At 42.8% G+C, this 21,279-nt stretch overlaps 1 protein-coding gene across 7 annotated transcripts in view; it reads left to right on the forward strand.

Moving 5' to 3' along the window:
- UPP1 (uridine phosphorylase 1) overlaps window positions 1–21,279 on the forward strand; it is a 218,443-nt gene that overhangs the window by 81,229 nt on the left and 115,935 nt on the right. For 2 of the 7 annotated variants that reach the window (XR_013216890.1, XM_077269406.1), the window contains exons 6-8: window positions 1,256–1,465; window positions 9,319–9,465; window positions 15,015–15,085. Coding sequence is in view for 6 of the 7 variants with exons in the window: in XM_077269406.1 (XP_077125521.1) it covers window positions 1,256–1,465; window positions 9,319–9,465; window positions 15,015–15,085 (428 nt within the window). In the remaining variant the exon portion in view is untranslated. Of the gene's footprint in view, window positions 1–1,255; window positions 1,466–9,318; window positions 9,466–15,014; window positions 16,717–17,769; window positions 18,530–21,279 lie in introns of those variants that run through there. The other 5 variants (XM_077269411.1, XM_077269408.1, XM_077269407.1 and 2 more) reach the window with 4 other exon arrangements.

The raw sequence follows: 21,279 nt of genomic DNA on the forward strand, positions 1-21,279 counted from the left end.
ATCAAAACCAGGGAGTAAAACAAATGGATAGTCAGAGGTCAAGTCCGGTGCCAGATACCTGAAGTCAGAGAGCATCAAAAACAGAAGGGATAATCCATGAGAATTGTCACAACAGATCCAAGGTCATAAACAATATCAGAAGTCAGAAACAGGACTAAGCGCACACACCTACAACTGATTATCTGCTGCTCACAGCAAGCTAGCTGAATACCTAGCAAATCATCTGAGAACGGGAGGTACCAGGGGAAATGCCCGCAGACCAGACCAGATTGAGCAGCAGTGTTGTCAATCAAAATGCTGCCAGACCAGCACGCCCCAGGATCAGGTTGAATGACTGGATTGTTACTCACAAATCCGACAGTCCAGCACACTCCAGATTCCAAAGGGCAGCTGAGCTGTCACTCAGTGTTCCTAGACCACATTCAGTTATGAAACTGTGACATGAAGCCTTACCTAGATTTGTGTTCGTTGGGGAATTTTCTTTTAAAATGGCATCATATTTGGTGTTTACTTAGGTATTCATTTGCTAGTAATGTTTTTTTCCTACCAACTACCATTATTGTTTTTCACTGTTAAAAAGACATTTGTTAAAGTTTATTTTTTGTTTCGTTTTTCATATCAAGAAGTACCTTTCAGCACATTTTTACATCTGCAAGTTGTGGTATGGCACCTAACTCCTTTACAAATTACTTTTTTTAGAGATCTGAGGTACCAGTTATGGGAAATCTAGTATAGAAGCCATATGTAAATCAGGCTGTAATTACAAGGAGAGCCTGTCAGTGCATGGAGACTTCTTCAAAGTGCATTGACATTTCCCCGGTGCACTTTCAGCTTGAATTGCATATGACTTCTGTGCTAAATTCCTCATGATTGGTACATGGAATCTCTGCAAAAAAGGTTTTATTTTGTAATTCTACTTCTATATGTAAAAATGTTCGGACAGGTATTTTTTATAACTTGTACTTTGTATGAAATGTTTGCATTTTAAATGCATTGGAGGACTGGATCTGCCCTAGCAGCAGCCTCTTGACACGGAGTGCTGCAATTCAGCTTGATGTCTACTATGATGGCCAGATGATTTTCACTATCCGAGCTCTCCATTTGGGAACTGTTGGGTTCCTGTTTTTATGCCCTTCAGCCCATCCTAGTTAATGTATTATATTTGTGAAACTATTTTGATTAAATATTAAAACCTTGCTTTCTTTACCTTGTGTAAGGTCTGTTGGTTTCCTTTATCTTTATGTTATATCTTTAGGTATTGATCCAGGATCCGTGGTGATTACAAGCCAGTCTGTGAATCCATGTTTTAAGCCTGAGTTTGAGCAGATAGTCCTTGGAAAGACAGTGATTCGTAGTACCCAGTTGAACAATGAATTAGCACAAGAGCTGGCTCAATGCAGTAAAGAAATCAATGAGTTCAATACAGTTATTGGAAGCACTATGTGCACATTGGATTTCTACGAAGGTAAATTGTATTTGTATATATTGTTTAATTGTTAATATTATTGATATGTTAGTTGCATATAGATGAATATTCTATGGAAGCGAAAGTCAAAATCAGTGTCGGCAGCATATTTGTCCTGATATGCTATTTATTTTATTGACTTCTATAGCATTATTAATTCTGCAGCACTTTAAAGACATTAATATCACTATCCCCATTGGGGCTCATCATCTAAATTTCCTATCAGTATATCAGAATATGCAAACTCCTTTTGGGCCTTGGTGGGATTTAGTCTAGACTAGCAATAACTTTACATGGCTAGACTGTTCCTCCATTCCTGAGAAATCAGCATTTCCTCTGATATATAAATGAGGATCTAGATCTTATGCCCAAGTCACTACAGCTCTATTCCCTGTCCAGTGCCACCTCTCCCTGTTTTATTAGCAGCTTCTTTGCTTGAAGTCATGTACAGCATAGAGGCTGTCAATTGAGCATGAAAAGGCAGTACTTGGGGAATAGAGCTGGAGTGACAGAGGTTTCATATCTACAGATTCTATTTAATTTCAATTCAGATATTGATTTCTCCATAATGTAAGGACAGACTGGCCATGTAAGGCCATGTTCACACTTTGCGGTTTTTACCGCGGATCCGCGGCAATTTTGATGCTGCGGGTCCGCAGCAGTTTCCATTGCGCTTACATTAACATGTAAACCCTATGGAAACCGCAAACCGCAGTGCACATGCTGCGGGAAAAACCGTGCAGAAACGCAGCGGTTTACAACCCGCAGCATGTCACTTCTTTGTGCAGAATGGCAGCGATTCTACACCCATAGAAATGCATTGTTCCGCTTACTTCCCGCATGGGGCTGTGCCCACGATGCGGGAAGTAAGCGGATCATGTGGGGTTGCTACCCAGGGTGGAGGAGAGGAGACTCTCCTCCAGGCCCTGGGAAGCATAAATAGTGTAAAAAAAAAAAGAATTAAAATAAAAAATGATGCTATACTCACCTCTCAGCGCTGCACGCGGCCGTCTGGTCTCAGTTGCTGTGCGAGCAGGGCCTGAGATGACGTCGCGGTCACATGACCGTAACGTCACGAAGGTCCTTCTCGGCACAGCATCTTTGTAACCGGACCGCTGCGTGCAGCGCCGAGGAGATTGGGACGTCAGAGGGTGAGTATAACCAATTTTTATTATTTTGAACATTACTATTGATGCTGCATATTGCTGCATATGCCGCATCAATAGTATAGGAGTAAACCCGCAGCGGAAACCGCAAGACAAACCGCGATAAATCTGCAGGGATAACCGCAGCGGTTTTGCCCTGCAGATTTATCAATTCCGCTGCGGGAGAACCCGCAGAGCACGCCCCAAAGTGTGCACACAGCCTAAAGGTATTTCTGAACTTGTCTGTGAAAGAGCTACATGCATATATAAATAGTTTAGGTTGTGAAATCCTGCTGAAAGTTTCACTTTAAGGGCTCACTTACATGGCCGTAGAGTCTCTCGTGAGAGAATCGGGCCAATTATTCTAATGACGCTCGCACTTAAACTCTGACAGAGTCTTCTTCCTGTTATCCTAATCTCTGACATGAGACAATTGCAGCAATGGTGTGGACAAGTTTGACAACTTAATTTCTCAATCTTCTCCATTTTGCCAGCTTTTTGCTAGCGGTTTCATCAATGTTCAATGACACCACAAAAACACTGGAAAAAGCTAAAAAAGATACCTGTAGGTGAACAAAAACATTGAAAAAGCTCTTAAAGGGAAGGTGCCACCAGTTTTCTTATATTTTTTTTGTGTGAAATTAAGCTTAAAATAGTAAATAAAATGTACTAATGCAATGTTTGCACTGTTTGTAAACATTTCTATATGAAAAATATTATATATTTTCTTACAAATATATATATTTACCACTAGGGGGAGCATTTTCCGTTTTAGACCTCAAGCAGCTATAGTGAGACTAACCAGCTTTACTGTTAGCTGGAAAATTGGGGCAGTAACTGCCGACATCACCATTTCCCTCCCCTTTTGGGTGGTCTAATATCCCTGAGGCAGAATGAAGAGCAGCATCACAGGGCAGAGCCATTTTGTGTGTGACTGCCCTGTGATCTGCTATCACCAGCAGCTACTGCATCAGAAACACAGCTTGTTTACAGAAGAGCAGAAGAGAGTGGGCTCAGCAGCATGGTGGACTGGAGGAAGAGTGAAGTGGTGTGTGTGTTAGTGATGTGTCGTTGGTGAACGAGCCAATGCAAAGAGCCGGCTCCCTGCTGTGAATGAAAGGAGTCGGCTCTGCAGCGTGAGTGAGTCTTTTTATTTTTTTTCTTTCTTGTCTGGGCCTGGCAGCTTCTCAGATTCAGCCAGTGAAGTGTGACTGTGACTCCTGTGGGAGGAGCAGACAGCAGAGAGGTAGAGTGGAGTCTGTGGGCTGTAAATAAATGCATGTGAGTTACCATGTGACCCAAATAAAGGGGCAATATTACACTGGCTGGACTGGCTTCCTCCCTGGTATGTGACTGTGTAGGAGGAATGACAAATTGTATGTTCATCATCATCATCTGCAATGACCTGTGAGTTACCTTTTGTCCCAGATAAAGATACACTTTACTGTGGCCTCATCCATGGCATATATACATATATGGTACTAGATGGTGGCCCGATTCTAACGCATCGGGTATTCTAGAATATGCATGTCCACGTAGTGTATTGCCCAGTCACGTAGTATATTGCCCAGCCACGTAGCATATTGCCCAGCCACGTAGTATATTGCCCAGCCATGTAGTATATTGCCCAGCCACGTAGTATATTGCCCAGTCACGTAGTATATTGCCCAGCCACGTAGTATATTGCCCAGTCACGTAGTATATTGCCCAGCCACGTAGTATATTGCACAGCCCACATAGTATATTGCCCAGCCACGTAGTATATTGCCCAGCCACGTAGTATATTGCCCAGTCACGTAGTATATTGCCCAGCCACGTAGTATATTGCCCAGCTACGTAGTATATTGCCCAGCCACGTAGTATATTGCCCAGTCACATAGTATATTGCACAGCCCACATAGTATATTGCTCAGCCACGTAGGTAATTGCCCAGACACATATGTAATAGGTTAAAAAAGCCCTTGTAGTCCTGTCACCTGTGTGCGGTGCACGCGGCAGCTTCCTGGCCCAGGGTTGGATGCGCGCAGGACCTGTGATGACGTCGCAGTCACATGACCGTGACGTCATGGAAGGTCCTTCTCGCATACCATCCTTGGCACTGGAGCCTGCCGCTTGCACTGTCCAATCACCTGACAAATCATCAAAACACTCCTTTGTTGGGTGCAATGATTTTTACGCTTGATTTAAAAACATCCTTATCTGTAGCAGATAATTTTGTGTAAACAAGGCAAGTGCTGACAAGGACAATGATGATATTGTGTAAGCACAGAAAATTGTCCTAATTAGACATGTGCCACTTAGGCCATGTGCACACGTTAACTATTTTTCGCGTTTTTTTCGCGTTTTTTCGCTATAAAAACGTGATAAAAACGCGAAAAAAACGCTTACATATGCCTCCTATTATTTTAAGTGTATTCCGCATTTTTTGTGCAAATGTAGCCTTTTTTTCCGCGAAAAAATCGCATCGCGGAAAAAAAAGCAACATGTTCATTAAAATGCGGAATTGCAGGGATTCCGCACACCTAGGAGTGCATTGATCTGCTTACTTCCCGCACGGGGCTGTGCCCACGATGCGGGAAGTAAGCAGATTATGTGCGGTTGGTACCCAGGGTGGAGGAGAGGAGACTCTCCTCCACGGACTGGGCACCATATAATTGGTCAAAAAATAAGAATTAAAATAAAAAATAGTCCTATACTCACCCTCGATGTCTTCCTGCCTCCACTGCATGCTGTCGCTTCGGTTCCTGTAGCGGTGAAAGACCTGCCGATGACGTCACTGTCCTGTGATTGGTCGTGAGCGGTCATGTGACCGCTCACGTGACCGTGACGTCACGGAAGGTCCTGTGCGCACACGCCAGCTATAGGAAGAGGAACGGACGCCGGTGAGGAGATGTCTGGGTGAGTATAAGCATTTTTTTTATTTTTTTTATTATTTTTAAACATTCTATCTTTTACTACAGATGCTGCATAAGCTGCACCTATAGTAAAAAGTTGGTCACACTTGTCAAACGCTATGTTTGACAAGTGTGACCAACCTGTCAGTCAGTTTTCCAAGCGATGCTACAGATCGCTTGGAAAACTTTAGCATTCTGCAAGCTAATTACGCTTGCAGAATGCTAAAAAAACGCGAAAAAAACGGAAAAAAAACGCAAAAAAAAAAAATGCGGATTTCTTGCAGAAAATTTCCGGTTTTCTTCAGGAAATTTCTGCAAGAAATCCGCAACGTGTGCACATACCCTAACACTTACTAGACACATGACACAAAGACATACTAGATACATGACACATTCACACCAGTCACACACTAGACACAGGATACATACACACCAGTCACACACTAGACACAGGATACATACACACCAGTCACACACTAGACAGAGGATACATACAAACCAGTCACACTCTAGACACAGGATACATCCATACTAGACATATGACACATACTTACCAGTAACAGTATACATACACACCAGTCACACACTAGACACATGACACACACACACATACCAGTCACAAACTAGACACAGGATTAGAGATGGACAGACCCCTGGATGTTCGTGTTCAGCCGAACAGTTAAAAAAACGCTTGTTTTTAGGTACCAGAACAGTACTCTGATCCCATTCACTTGAATGGTGGGCCAGAACATCCAGTGTTTGCCATGCTGTCATGTGCATGACAGCACGGCAAACAGTGCTTCTAATCAGTGGTAAACTTATTACCGCCGGTCAGACAGCTGTGGTTCCCACACTGTCAAGTGACAGCATGAGCCCTCAGCTGTGATCAGACGTATAAAATTTACCTACGGTCACTGGTGTCGGCTGATGGGACAACTGCTCCCATCAGCTTACGCCTGCTGCCGCTAATAACAGCGAGAGCAGGAGCAGCTGATGGGAGTATTTATCAGCCGATTCCTGCGCTGTAAAGAAATAAATAATTTTAAAAAATGGCATGGGTTTCCCTGTATTTTTGATAACCAGCCAGGCAAAACTAACAGCTGGGGGCTGCAACCCTCAGCTGTCAGCGTTAGCAAGACTATTTATCAAGAAAGAGGTCCCCACGCTGTTTTTTTTTTAGTTATTTAAATAAATTATTTAAAAAAACGACGTGGGGGTCCCCCCCCCATTTTTGACAACCATTCTTGCTAAAGCAGACAGCTGGTATTCTCAGGCTGGTAAGAGGCCATTGATATTGGCCCCCCAGCTTAAAATTAGCAGTCCATAGTGTGCCCAGAAAAGGTGCTTTGCCCGGCTCTTCCCACTTGCCCTGTATCGGTGGCAAGTGGGGTTCGTATCTGTGAGGTTGATACCACTGTTGCGAGTGCAGCATCAGTGAGTAGGGGTGATGTCAATGAGGTTACCACAGGTAATGGTCTGAACTGCGGTGACCTCTGAAGTCCCCGCTAGCACAGTCAGAAAGTCTCACTGTGCAGTGCTGAGATCAGACAGTTTACCGCAGTTTTATCTGGTGAAACATGTTGGGGAGGTTTAGGAGCACATCTTAGTGGCTAGTCTGTGTGTCTATGGGTTACTCCCAAATACGTTAACATAGTTAGCGGCCGCAACAATTTATTCTTACACGTAAAAGAAGCATTGTTTATTGGGACATTGACCACAATTATGACTATAGTGGAATAATAAGCAGTATATTTGTGTCCACAGACACATACAGACATATACTGACTATACGGTTTTTAATCATTTTTTTCCTTTTATTAGTCTTATTCAAAGTTACATTTTATGGTCTTTAGTTAGGGTTTATTTTCCTTTTGGTAACTGGTTAATAATCTGAGCTGTTTAGCTACCCCAAGTGAACACCAAACATCCTAATTAGCATAGCTGAGTAAACTTCGGTTCTTCGACTTTCGATTTTGATAGGGCTGTACCCCTGCATTGCAATGTGCTTAGTTTGTACTGTCTGCTAGAAGACCCTTTTTAAGTAAAGGAGAAGGAAGAATTCAAACTTTTTTGGCATTTTTAATTTTTGACTATTTTTGACATTTTTTCTGGCCTCCTAGGGGACTTGAACCTGTGATAGTTTAGCTGCTTTTATTGTATACTGCTAAGGGGCTTGAAATGGAGGCCTTGATAAGACCCCTGGTTGCAGTAGTAATTCATCATGTTTGTTCCACAATGAGTCTGATGGGCCCCTGAACGGGCTCACATAGATTTCAGAACAATTTAACTGCTGCTAGTGATGGTTACTACTGTTAGAGGTAGGAGCCGGGTATGTCATATGCGGTACAGGCTCAGTTCTTGAGACCACTGTGCACCTGACGTAGGGATTAACCCCTTTCTGACCTCGGACGGGATAGTACATCCGAGGTCAGATCCCCTGTTTTGATGCGGGCTCTGGCGGTGAGCCCGCATCAAAGCCCGGACATGTCAGCTGTTTTGAACAGCTGACACATGCCCGCAATAGCGGGGGGTGGAATCGCGATTCACCCGCCACTATTAACTAGTTAAATGCCGCTGTCAAACGCTGACAGCGGCATATAACTACCGCTTCCAGCCATCGGGCCGGAAGTAAGCGCATCGCTGACCCCCGTCACATAATTGGGGGTCAGCGATGCGTCGGCATAACAACCAGAGGTCTCCTTGAGACCTTTATTGTTGTTGATGCCGGATTGCTATGAGCGCCACCCTGTGGTCGGCGCTCATAGCAATGCAGTAATTCTACTACATAGGAGCGATCTGAGCATCGCTCCTATGTAGCAGAGCCGATCAGCCTATGCCAGATTCTAGCCTCCCATGAAGACTATTGAAGCATGGCAAAAGTAAAAAAAAATATTTAAAAAAATATGAAAAAAATAAAAAATATATAAAAGTTTAAATCACCCCTCTTTCGCCCCATTCAAAATAAAACAATAAAAAAAATCAAATATACACATATTTGGTATCGCCGCTTTCAGAATTGCCCAATCTGTAAATGAAAAAAAAAGGACTTAACCTGATCGCTAAATTGCTAAAAAAAATTCAAAAAGCCAGAATTACGTTTTTTTGGTCGCCGTGACGTTGAATTAAAATGCAATAACTGGCGATCAAAGGAACGTATCTGCACCAAAATGGTGTATTTAAAAACATCAGCTTGGTGCGTAAAAAATAAGCCCTCACCTGACCCCAGATCACGAAAAAAGGAGACGCTATGGATATCGGAAAATGGCGCAAATTTTTTTTTTAGCACAGTTTGGAATTTTTGTCACCACTTAGATAAAAAATAACCTAGACATGTTTGGTGTCTATAAACTCGTAATGACCTGGAGAATAATGGCTGGTCAGTTTTAGCATTTAGTGAACCTAGAAAAAAAGCCAATCAAAAAACACGTGTGGGCTTGCACTTTTTTTGCAATTTCACCGCACTTGGAATTTTTTTCCTGTTTTCTAGTACATGACATGCTAAAACCAATGATGGAGTTCAAAAGTACAGCTTGTTCCAAAAAATAAGCCCTTCCATGGCCATATTGATGGAAAAATGAAAAAGTTATGGCTCTGGGAAGGAGGGGAGAAAAAAACGAATAATAAAAATAAAAAATAACATTTCATTTATTATCTAATTATTATTTAGAAAATGAAACTGATGATCAATTTGTACATTGCCACTAGTATCTGTTTTTTTTTTTACTTTTGTGCCAAGTTTAGATACAGAACATCTCGACTTAATAGTAGGAGATCAGTATCTAAACTTTATTTTTGTTATATTTTCAAATAAAAGGTCAAGCACGTCTTGATGGAGCAATCTGTTCCTACACAGAAGAGGAGAAAATACAGTACTTGAAAGCTGCATATGAGGCTGGAATAAGAAACATTGAGATGGAGTCATCAGTGTTTGCCGCAATGTGCAATGTCAGTGGTCTGAGAGGTAAGGTTAATGTATTTATTATTATTAGTTATTATAGCCCCATTTATCCTATGGAGCTTTACATGTGAGGAGGGGTATACATAAAAAAACAAGCACAGTAATCTTAAACCATACAAGTCACGACTGGTACAGGAGGAGAAAGGACCCTGCCCACGAGGGCTCACAATCTACAAATTTATCAAGCAAATTAATTTTAATCACCAAGTGGAAATAACCACGCTAAAAAATTGCAGATTTATAAAGTCTTACTAGAAAGCTCTATTCACAATTTTGCAAGTACTTATGGTAGAATGAAAAGAAAACCTACAAGACAATTTTCATTTTTGCGCTTTTTTTTTTTTCTCCCCTGTTGACATAGCTGTATGCGGCTTGTTTTGTGGGACAAGTTGTAGTCTGGAATAACCCCATTCAGTTTACCATTGTGACGCTAGTCACTGCTCACGGAAAAGCCTTAAAGAAGGATAGTCAAATGTTCCAGGGTCAGATACCAAGAGGGCGTCTCGTGAGCTAAAGGGGAAAGGCCAAGATCTAGACATAACAAAGTCCAAGGTAAGAATACCAAGAAGATTGCAGAGCTAAGGGGCTAGGCAAATGGATGGTCAGAATGAGGTGAAAGGTCAGACAGCAATAGATTAACAAACAGAGTACAGGAATACAAGGCAAACATGCAACACTGAGCAAATGCTACAGTTGGCAGAAGTCTGGAATTGACCGCTTAGCTAACTAGCTAGTTAACCACTTAGAATAGGGAACACCTGAAGGAAGCTGAGCACCTCCTAGTCTCAAATTGGGCTGTCTATCAAAATATTGCCAGCTCAGCAAGCCCCTTAACTAGAGTGGAGAAATTGTGACAACCACATAAAGTACTAAAAAATTTGAAAAAAATTCCAAGTCAGGTGAAATTCTAATGCAGTGTATAGTATAAATTGAAATATATAGTAAAAATTGAATATTGCTAGGCATTTTAGAGAAAAACATACATGGCTGAAATCATACATTCAGGCTTTGATTCATGCTGACTGTGGTTTCAGAAGTATGAATTGAGAGACTCCCTTGGAGGCTACTTTCACACTTCTGTCGGTACGGGGACATTGCAAACCGTTTAGCACAACGTAGGCAGTGGATGCAGTTTTACAACGCATCTGCTGCTCATTGTGATGAGCGGGGAGGAGGGGGCGGAGTTCCAGCTACGCATGCGCGGTCGGAAATGGAGGACACGTCGCACAAAAAAACGTTACATTGAGCTTTTTTTGTGCGTCGCGTCTGCCAAAACATGACGGATCCGTCGCACGACGGATGCGACGTGTGCCCATCCGTCACGATCCGTCGCTAATACAAGTCTATGGGCAAAAAATGCATCCTGCAAGCACATTTGCAGGATCCGTTTTTTGCCCATAACGACGGATTGCGACGGAGGACAAAAGACGGAAGTGTGAAAGTAGCCTTAGTGGTTAAACAGCAGCGTTCGAAGTCAAGTCAAATATGTGCTGTTAGCCTGCCTGCCTGCCCATTATGGAGGAGATCCAGCTCAGCGAAATGCTCACAGGAAGGAGTCAAAGAGATTTTCCAAGCTAATAAAAAATGCACCACCCAAACTGCTAAAATAACTAACCAGCTTATTCTCACTCATCCCCGCCGTTGCAGCACCATGTTTCTGATACTCTGCACCAGTCTTCTGTTTACCTGGCTGCAACTTTGATGTTCCATGTTCCCCATATGACTACTGAAGCCAATTACGGTCTTCAGTGGTATACGGCATAAAACTGGGAGATTTATGCAACATACATACTAAACATGCACTCGTATTTGCTAGATGTGTACCACCAACATGGCTTAAGGTTACATATTTTGGAAAAAAATGTTGGAATAACATTCTCGTACATTCCTCTACACTTTATTCCTGCAGTATAAATAGTATATAAGTTTGTACCTAAAATTACAACTGTCATACAACTTAACTTGGATCAATCATAGCACTATGCCACCCTATGTATAGACAGAATGGATTAGGAGAGGTCTACCCTTCTATCCGCCACCATGGCTGAGAAAGAATTGTGCTTTTTGGCTAATAGAATTGATCAAGGAATACATGGCGTGGAGAGTCAATGGGAGTACACAGGATTCATACACTAGTTATCTGGTGTGCTCTCTGATCACTCCTATAGGACAAATTTGTGATCATACAGTACTGCCCTAATGAGGGAAGCATAGCCTGATAAGAGACCTGCTTTAGGGTATGTGCACACGCTGCGGATTCTGCTGCAGATTTTTCCGCAGCGGATTTGGAAAATCCGCAGTGCAAAACCACTGCGGTTTTCACTGTGGATTTTCACGCGGTTTCTTCTGCGGATTCCTCTGTGGGTTTTCAACTGCACTTTCCTATTGGTGCAGGTTGAAAACCGCTGCGGAATCCGCAGAAAGAAGTGACATGCTGCGGAAAATAATCTGCTGCGTTTCCGCGCGGATTTTTCCCCAGCATGTGCACAGCGGGTTTTTTTTCCCATAGGTTTACATGGTACTGTAAACTTAGGGAAAACTGCTGCGGATCCGCAGCGTCAAATCCGCTGCGGATCCGCAGCAAAATCCGCAGTGTGTGCACATACCCTAAGGCCGGCGTCACACTGGCGAGTTTTACGGACGTAAGAGCGCAGAAACTACGTCCGTAAAACTCGCATTACATACGGCACAATTATTCTCAATGGGGCTGCTCCTATTAGCCGTATATTACGGTTCAGTATTATACGGCTTTCTACGGCCGTACAAAATCGCAGCATGCTGCGTTTGTCAGCGTATTGCGCAAAAAAATCGCTAATGAAAGTCTATGGGGGCGAGAAAAATACGGATTCCACACGGACCTGCAGTGTGACTTGCGAGAAATACGCAGCGGTGTTAGTGAAAAGTCGGTAATTCAATTGCCGGCTTTTCATTTCTCCTGCACAAACCCGACAGGATATGAGACATGATTACATACAGTAAACCATCTCATATCCCCTTTTTTTTTGCATATTCCACACTACTAATGTTAGTAGTGTGTATGTGCAAAATTTCAGCGCTGTAGCTGCTGAAATAAAGGGTTAAATGGCGGAAAAAATTGGCGTGGGCTCCCGCGCAATTTTCTCCGCCAGAGTGGTAAAGCCAGTGACTGAGGGCAGATATTAATAGCCAGGAGAGGGTCCATGGTTATTGGCCCCCCGTGGCTAAAAACATCTGCCCCCAGCCACCCCAGAAAAGGCACATCTGGAAGATGCGCCTATTCTGGCACTTGGCCACTCTCTTCCCACTCCCTGTAGCGGTGGGATATGGGGTAATGAAGGGTTAATGCCACCTTGCTATTGGAAGGTGACATTAAGCCAGATTAATAATGGAGAGGCGTCAATTATGACACCTATCCATTATTAATCCAATTGTATGAAATGGTTAATAAAACACACACACACATGATTAAAAAGTATTTTAATGAAATAAACACAGCGGTTGTTGTAATAATTTATTGTTCTCTCAATCCATCAGGAACACCCTCGCTTGGAAAAATAATAAACGCACAAGATACATACCTTCTGGTGAACCGTCTCGTCCCACGATGTAATCCATCTGAAGGGGTTAACTAATATTACAGGCAGGAGCCCTGCTATAATGCAGCTGTGCTCCGTGCCTGTAATCCCCGGCGAATGAATGAAATGTAGGTCATTGACCTACATTTCCTTCAGTCGCGGTGATGCGCCCCCTGGTGGATGTCCTCATATGACCTGGAGCGGGTGAAAAAGTTCCCAGGCTGCAGTTCATGAGAACATCCAGCAGGGGCGCATCACCGCGACTCAATGTAAGTACAGATCCTGCTTTCCTTTCAGCACCCGGGGATTACAGACACGAGCGAGTGGTTTATCGCAGCTGTTCCTGTAATATTAGTTAACCCCTTCAGATGGATTACTTCGTGGGACGAGACGGTTCACCAGAAGGTATGTATCTTGTGCGTTTATTATTTTTCCAAGCGAGGGTGTTCCTGATGGATTGAGAGAACAATAAATTATTACAACAACCGCTGTGTTTATTTCATTAAAATACTTTTTAATCATGTGTGTGTGTGTTTTATTAACCATTTCATACAATTGGATTAATAATGGATAGGTGTCATAATTGACGCCTCTCCATTATTAATCTGGCTTAATGTCACCTTCCAATAGCAAGGTGGCATTAACCCTTCATTACCCCATATCCCACCACTACAGGGAGTGGGAAGAGAGTGGCCAAGTGCCAGAATAGGCGCATCTTCCAGATGTGCCATTTCTGGGGTGGCTGGGGGCAGATGTTTTTAGCCACGGGGGGCCAATAACCATGGACCCTCTCCTGGCTATTAATATCTGCCCTCAGTCACTGGCTTTACCACTCTGGCGGAGAAAATTGCGCGGGAGCCCACGCCAATTTTTTCCGCCATTTAACCCTTTATTTCAGCAGCTACAGCGCTGAAATTTTGCACATACACACTACTAACATTAGTAGTGTGGAATATGCAAAAAAAGGGGATATGAGATGGTTTACTGTATGAAAACCATGTCTCATATCCTGTCGGGTTTGTGCAGGAGAAATGAAAAGCCGGTAATTGAATTACCGGCTGTTCACAGATATCGCGCTGAATGAAATCTAAATACAGAATATATATATATGTGTCTCAATGACATATATATATATATATACTGTATATATGTTTTCCCGAACATTTGAGCACATAAATCCATTAGATGTCGGTTTTGCAAGCCTGCGCGAAAATCTCGCAGTACGGATGCCATACGGATTACATACGGAGGATGCCATGCGCAAAATACGCTGACACACCCTGACTACGGATCACTATTTTGGGAACATTTCTCCGTATTACGGCCGTAGTACGGACGTAAAAAACGGACCGTATTGTCTTACGCCGAGTGTGACGCCGGCCTTAAAGGGAATCTGTCAGCAGGATTTCACTCCGCAAACTATTATATGCACATGTAGCGCTTTCAAAGACAAGTCCAGCAATACATTTACATGGCCAGTTCCTACGTGCCTGAGAAGTCAAGTGTTTAAATTGACATACAAAGGAGCCTGTAGCTATGATGCCTCTGTCAATCCAAATCTATTCCCCTCCCCCCCAGCATCGCTTCTTCCTGCTTGACTTACAGCCATTATGCTGTTTAACTTCAGGCAAAGGAGACAACAATGAGACAGGAGGAGACAACACTGGGTGGGAAATAGAGCTGGAGTGACAGGGGCCTCAGATCTACCATAGCCATTTGATTATAAATGCAAACACTGCTTTCTTAGTAATAGAGGAAAAGATTGTCTAGGTAAAGATATTGCTGGACTTGTCTGTAAAAGAGCTACATGAGCACATAAATAGTTTGGGATGTGTAATCCTGCTGACAGATTCTTTGTAAATAAAAAGTTAATATTATGGGAATGGCAGCTCTGTTGTTTGCTTCTAATGATGATAAAAGAATGGAGTGAATAAACTCCTGTATATTCTCTATGTATTGCCTGTGTTTTATTGCTAATAGTGAGTGATGTCATTCTAGCTGCGGTGGTTTGCGTCACTCTCTTGAATCGTTTGGATGGAGACCAGATCAGCAGTTCTCATGATGTCCTGGTAGAGTATCAACAAAGGCCTCAGAAGCTGGTTGGATACTTTATAAAAAATCGTATGTCTCAGGTCTAATTCTGGATTATGACTGTCATTTAATGTTACATTGTGATGATTAGGATGTTTTGTCCAGCTAGATATGTACATTTGACACACATTATTATATGACATTGCTTAAAGGGGACCTGTCGTGAAAAATCGCTATTAAGCTGCATATATGGGGTTAAACAGCTGGTTAATAGCATTCTGAACCTGCCCAGTGCCGGCACTTAGGCTACTTTCACACTAGCGTTAACTGCAATACGTCGCAAATGCGTCGTTTTGCCGAAAAATCGCATCCTGCAAAAGTGCTTGCAGGATGCGTTTTTTCAGCATTGACTAACATTAGCGACGCATTTGCGACGCATTGCCACACGTCGCAACCGTCGTGCGACGGTTGCACCGTGCTGTGGCGGACCGTCGGGACCAAAAAACGTTACATGTAACGTTTTTTGCTCCCGACGGTCCGCTTTTTCCGACCTTGCATGCGCGTCCGGAACTCCGCCCCCACCTTCCCGCACTTCCCCGCACCTCACAATGGGGCAGCGGATGCGCTGGAAAAATGCATCCGCTGCCCCCGTTGTGCGGCGGAGACAGCGCTAGCGTCGGGGACCTCGGCCCAACGTACTGCGACGGGCCGAGCCCGACGCTAGTGTGAAAGTAGCCTTAGACACCCGCTGCCCGTAGGAAATAAACATTTTTTTCCGCACGGCAGTGTTTGGCATTCGGTCAGAGGGGCGGCGCAGGTTCAATCACTGCTCTGTTTATAGAGAGCGGCAGCTGTCACTGCGCCTCCGGAACTGACTTACAGCAGCTCAACATTAGGGCCGGCTGTCAGTCATTGTCGGGAAAGCGGTTGCAGCCAGAACAGTCACAGAGCAGTGAGTGAACCCATGCCTGCACCACCCCCGTGACTAAAACCAGAACATTAGCGAGAGGAATAAAGTTAATTTCCTCCCGGCAACGGGGCAGTAAGTGCTGGTGCCGGACAGGCTCCAAACGCTATTACCTTGCAGATTAACCCCCATATCTGCAGGTTAATTTATTTTTTTCATGTGACAGGTTCCATTTTAAAGCTTTTATCTGACACAAGTCCTTTCAAAACATAGCTGCTGCAGCAGTTAGCTGATCTATCTCAGTCCTTATTTTGCCAGCTGTCCCTGTAGAACTACATGGTGGCATTTCCTATTAACCTCTTCACGACCTAGCCAACGGCCATGTCCCTGCATTTGATGGGGGCTCCGGCGATAAACTCCGCATCTTAACCCACACTTGATGGCTGATTTAATTAGCCATCAAGTGCCTCTAACAGTCACTGGTGGATCTGAGCTCCACCCACAGCTGTTAACCAGTTAAATGCTGCTGTGAATCACTGACAGCGGCATTTAACATGCAACTTCTGGAAGTGCGTCACAAGTCCCATCCCGCCCCTGTTTCGTGATCGTGGGGCCAGCGTTCATAGGAAATCATGATTTTTGCTATACTTAGCAATGTTGAAGCCCTGCTATGTGTGGCACAGGCGATTGGAAAATCTCAGCTTCAAGTCTCCTATGGGGACTGCTGGTAAAGCCAGTAAAAAGTGTAAAAAAAAAAAAAAAGTTTAAAAAACCCACAAGCTCAAATCACCCCCCTTTTGCCCCATTCAAAATAAAACAATAAAAGAAATACACATATTTAGTAGAGCTGCATTCAGAAATGCCCAATCCAAAGTGAATTTATCTAATCAGTACATGGCGTAACGAGAAAAAAAAAATCAAAATGCCAGAATTATGTTTTTTTAATCACCGTAACATTGCAATAAAATGCAATAAAAATAAATCAAACCATCATATGTACCCCACAATGGTATTATTAAAAACGTCTGCTCACGGCGCAATAAATAAGCCCTCACCCCGGGGGGAAAATCCCAAAAAATGGAAACGCTACTGGCCTCTGGAAATGGCGACAAACACAAAAACTTTTTTTCTTACAAATTTCAGAATTTTTTTTCAGCATTTAAATAAAAAATAATCTATACAGATTTGGTATTTGTGTACTCGTACTGAACTGGAGAATCATATTGCCAGGTCAGTTTTACCATATAGTGAACACGGTACATTAAAAAAAAAAAATTGTGAAATTGCACTTTTTTTTTTCAATTTCACCGCACTTGGAATTTTTTCCTGTTTTCCAGAGCAATATGGGGTAAAATAAATGGTGTCATTCAAAAGTACAACTCGTCCTGCAAAAAAACAAGCCCTCATGCAGGTACATTAGCATAAAAATAAAAAAAAAGTTATGGCTCTTGGAAGAAGGGGAGGAAAAAACCAAAATGAAAAATCGCCCGGGGGGTGAAGGGGTTAATGTTCCTCCATGTAATACAATGACTGCTCAGATCAATAGGGGTGCAGCTCCAATAAAGTGGCTTTCTTTTCTGGCTCTCACAGGGGGTCACCAGTAGTTGTCACCATTCTGTCATTTACCTATGATTTTGTAGGTTTATTGGTTATTTGTTGTCTTCATGAGACAATCCCTGGAAATGCAATACAAACGAAGATACATCTAAAGTAGCAAATACATCTGTACAAATAATATTATTGATCGAAGAACAAAAAAAGCTTCTATGTAATTCTTCTGTTTTCAACTCGCCTTGTCCTATTACTAATCTACAGAGAGGAAAAGATGGGCGCACTGAAAGTAGATCTGACCACACAGAAGGCTTTATTGTAGCACATCTGGAAACTGGAAAAGAACATAGGTATACACAGAGATTACGTTTTTCAATCGAGACTATTTGCATTAGGGCACAGCTTCTCCAACTTTTCCTTCTCAGGCATCTTTAGACAAACCAAAGTGATGCCAAGCCTTCCCATCTATGGCGTAAGCCCTTGCCAAAAATACCTTTGTATCCTGAACTCTGTATTGCAATAAAAATTTACTAAATGGCTCAATTTTGTTGCTAAACCATAGATTGCTGCAGCAAGAAAAATGACTGTGCATTTCATAATAATAATTTTATTTATATAGCACCAACATATTCTGCAGCACTTTACAATTAAGTAGGGACATGTACACACAATAAAAACAATACAATGTAACACATTTGAACAGTTACAGGAGGAGTGCGCTTACTGCGCTTTACCCACACTACAGGGCACCTCAATGGGGAGGCCCCCACACAATGTATCATTGTGTCTAGGGAGAGTAGATTAATCCGGCCCATAATGAGTAAAGACACAGCATGGAGATCAAATTAGTAGGGACCAAATCATCCTCACTCCAGCTGAGAGGTAACAGTGCCAGACAATGCTAATATGAATATTGTATTAGATTAAATTAAAATCTGCACTGTTACCTGTAGGGGATGTTTCAGTGGTGGCCCAGGGGATCCGCCTGACCACCCCAACGCACGTTTCGGATGGCACCTTCGTCAGGGGGCATCCAAAACGCGCGTTGGGGTGGTCAGGCGGATTCCCTGGGCCACCACTGAAACATCCCCTACAGGTAATAGTGCAGATTTTAATTTAATCTAATACAATATTCACATTAGCATTGTCTGGCACTGTTACCTCTCAGCTGGAGAGAGGATGATTTGGTCCCTACTAATTTGATCTCCATGCTGTGTCTTTACTCATTATGGGCCGGATTAATCTACTCTCCCTAGACAAGTTGCATATCTTCTCGTATGTAGGTGTATTCTCATGGGGTGGTCTCACTCTTTAGAGATTTACTTCTATCCTTACTCTGCGATTGGACTTATTTGTATTGCTGGCCCAACTGTGGTCTTGCCTGCCCTTGAGCGTTTTTTTAATACTTCCTCTGTATGTTTTTCACAGATGTTGTAACATTTCCTGCACAATGTATTCATTAATAAAATTTATAACTTTGCTATGAATTTTGGACTGTTTTTGATCGTGAGTAGTGTTGAGCATTCCGATACCGCAAGTATCGGGTATCGGCCGATACTTGCGGTATCGGAATTCCGATACCGAGTTCCGATACTTTTGTGATATCGGAAATCGGAATCGGATCCATAGTCATGTAAAAAATAAAGAATTAAAATAAAAAATATGGATATACTCACCTCTCCGGCGGCCCCTGGACCTTACCGCTGTAACCGGCAGCCTCCGTTCCTAAGAATGAGCGCGTGAAGGACCTGCGATGACGTCGCAGCTTGTGATTGGTCGCGTGAGCGGTCACATGGGCGGTCACGCGACCAATCAGAAGCCGCGACGTCATCGAAGGCCCTTCACGCGCTCATTCTTAGGAACGGAGGCTGCCGGTTACATCGGTAAGGTCCAGGGGCCGCCGGAGAGGTGAGTATATCCATATTTTATATTTTAATTCTTTATTTTTTACATGAATATGGATCCCAGGGCCTGAAGGAGAGTTTCCTCTCCTTCAGACCCTGGGAACCATCCTGGATACCTTCCGATACTTGTGTCCCATTGACTTGCATTGGTATCGGGTATCGGTATCGGCGATATCCGATACTTTTTGGATATCAGCCGATACCATCCGATACTGATACCTTTGAGTATCAGAAGGTATCGCTCAACACTAATCGTGAGGCGTCCAGCCTCTGTTTTGCGTGTTCTAATGACGATTTGTCCATATTAAGTCCACTTAAATGTTGGTTGATTATTACCTTTAACTCTTTTGATCGTTTACACCTTATCTTTAACCAATGTTTTTCATAAGTTATTGTTTCATGTGTTATGTACATTGCAATTCTGCTGGCACTGTAACTTATCTACTGTAGTTTTTATTGTATTTATTGAAATCTTTCAGTAAGCTGTTTTGTCTGTGCTCCACTTCCTTTTCTAATGGCTACTCCACACTGATTCCATTGTTTGAGATATATTGTATATATGGTGTATAATTTAGACCGTATATCTAAAGAGACTGCAAACTAATTTATCACATTTTTAATAAAAAGGCTTTTAATTCCTATATGTTTATTGTATTGTCTAATAGCAGAGATGAGCGAATAAATTCAAGTGGAATTTTACTAGATTCCGAAATTGCCAAAATGCTGATTTTTTTTTGTAAGTTGCATCTGTGTGTATTCAGGAAAATGGTGGTCACTGGCCACTATTATTTTTAACCATTAAAGGCCATCAGAATGAAAAAACAAATTCCTTTACTCACCTCTCTAGTCCCTCCATGTCACTTTTCTGGTTTTCTCTACATCTTCAGCTCACAAGCTTGTGAAAATTCACAGCGGGAACAACGGGCCGAAACCTTGTTTGTACATGCACAGATACCTTCAGGCCCCATCAAAGGCGGAACTCCTAGCCCAGCGCAATATGCAGTGATCTGAAGATGCGGTGAGGACCATACAGGTGACGGTGATTATTGGATGGGCCAGAGAAGTGAGCGGGGAGGCGAGTTGTTATGCGCTAGGGCATTGTGGCAGTGACATAGGCAGACACAGTACATATAAGGAAGGTGTGGGGCTGTATTTTCAGCCAAAAAGGTAACAAACGGTAAAGAAACCAAAAACAACTAAGTCTTGCCTGACTAGTCGTTAACTAACAGACCACACAACTGGCTCACGCTACCAGGGATGTATGCGGGCTTAGCTTTCCAGCAACTTGGCATTTAGCACATTCAATCCCTGTACATTTTGTCCTCAGGAACACATCATGTCAGTCCGGAGGCTGTGACACACCGAAGCTTTTCCTTCAGCCTTTTCTGTGTCTGTAATGAGTTGACCTCTCTTAACTGAGCTGGCTAATCCTCAAGTAAACCTGTACTGGAGCAGGAGTGGGAGTGATGAGTCTCACCACTAAATCCTCCTCATCACTCCAGTAAAACCCAGCCTGAACTACCATAAATAAAAAGGCCTCAACACCTAAGCTGCTGCTCTAACCAGTCCTAACTGGCTTTCCATATCTCACCCAGCTTAACCTTTTGGGAGAGATATACACTCTGCCCAGTACATCTAGAGAGACTCCTGACCATAGTAAGGAACATTAAATTTGCAGACAATAACTTCTCCTCGATTCAAATTTTGTGGGTAAAACGCACGAACAGGCGCATTTTAATTTTGCCTAATCTCGTCGTCTCTATTTATAAGCCAATATATATTACATAAGTTTTGGAAATAGAGTAATTACTTTGTTATTTATTAGTAGAAATAAAAACATTTGTGTTTTTTGGTCTGCTTTGACAATTCT

Source organism: Ranitomeya variabilis, chromosome 6 (genome assembly GCF_051348905.1).
Source record: "Ranitomeya variabilis isolate aRanVar5 chromosome 6, aRanVar5.hap1, whole genome shotgun sequence".
Classification (NCBI taxonomy): Eukaryota; Metazoa; Chordata; class Amphibia; order Anura; family Dendrobatidae; genus Ranitomeya; species Ranitomeya variabilis.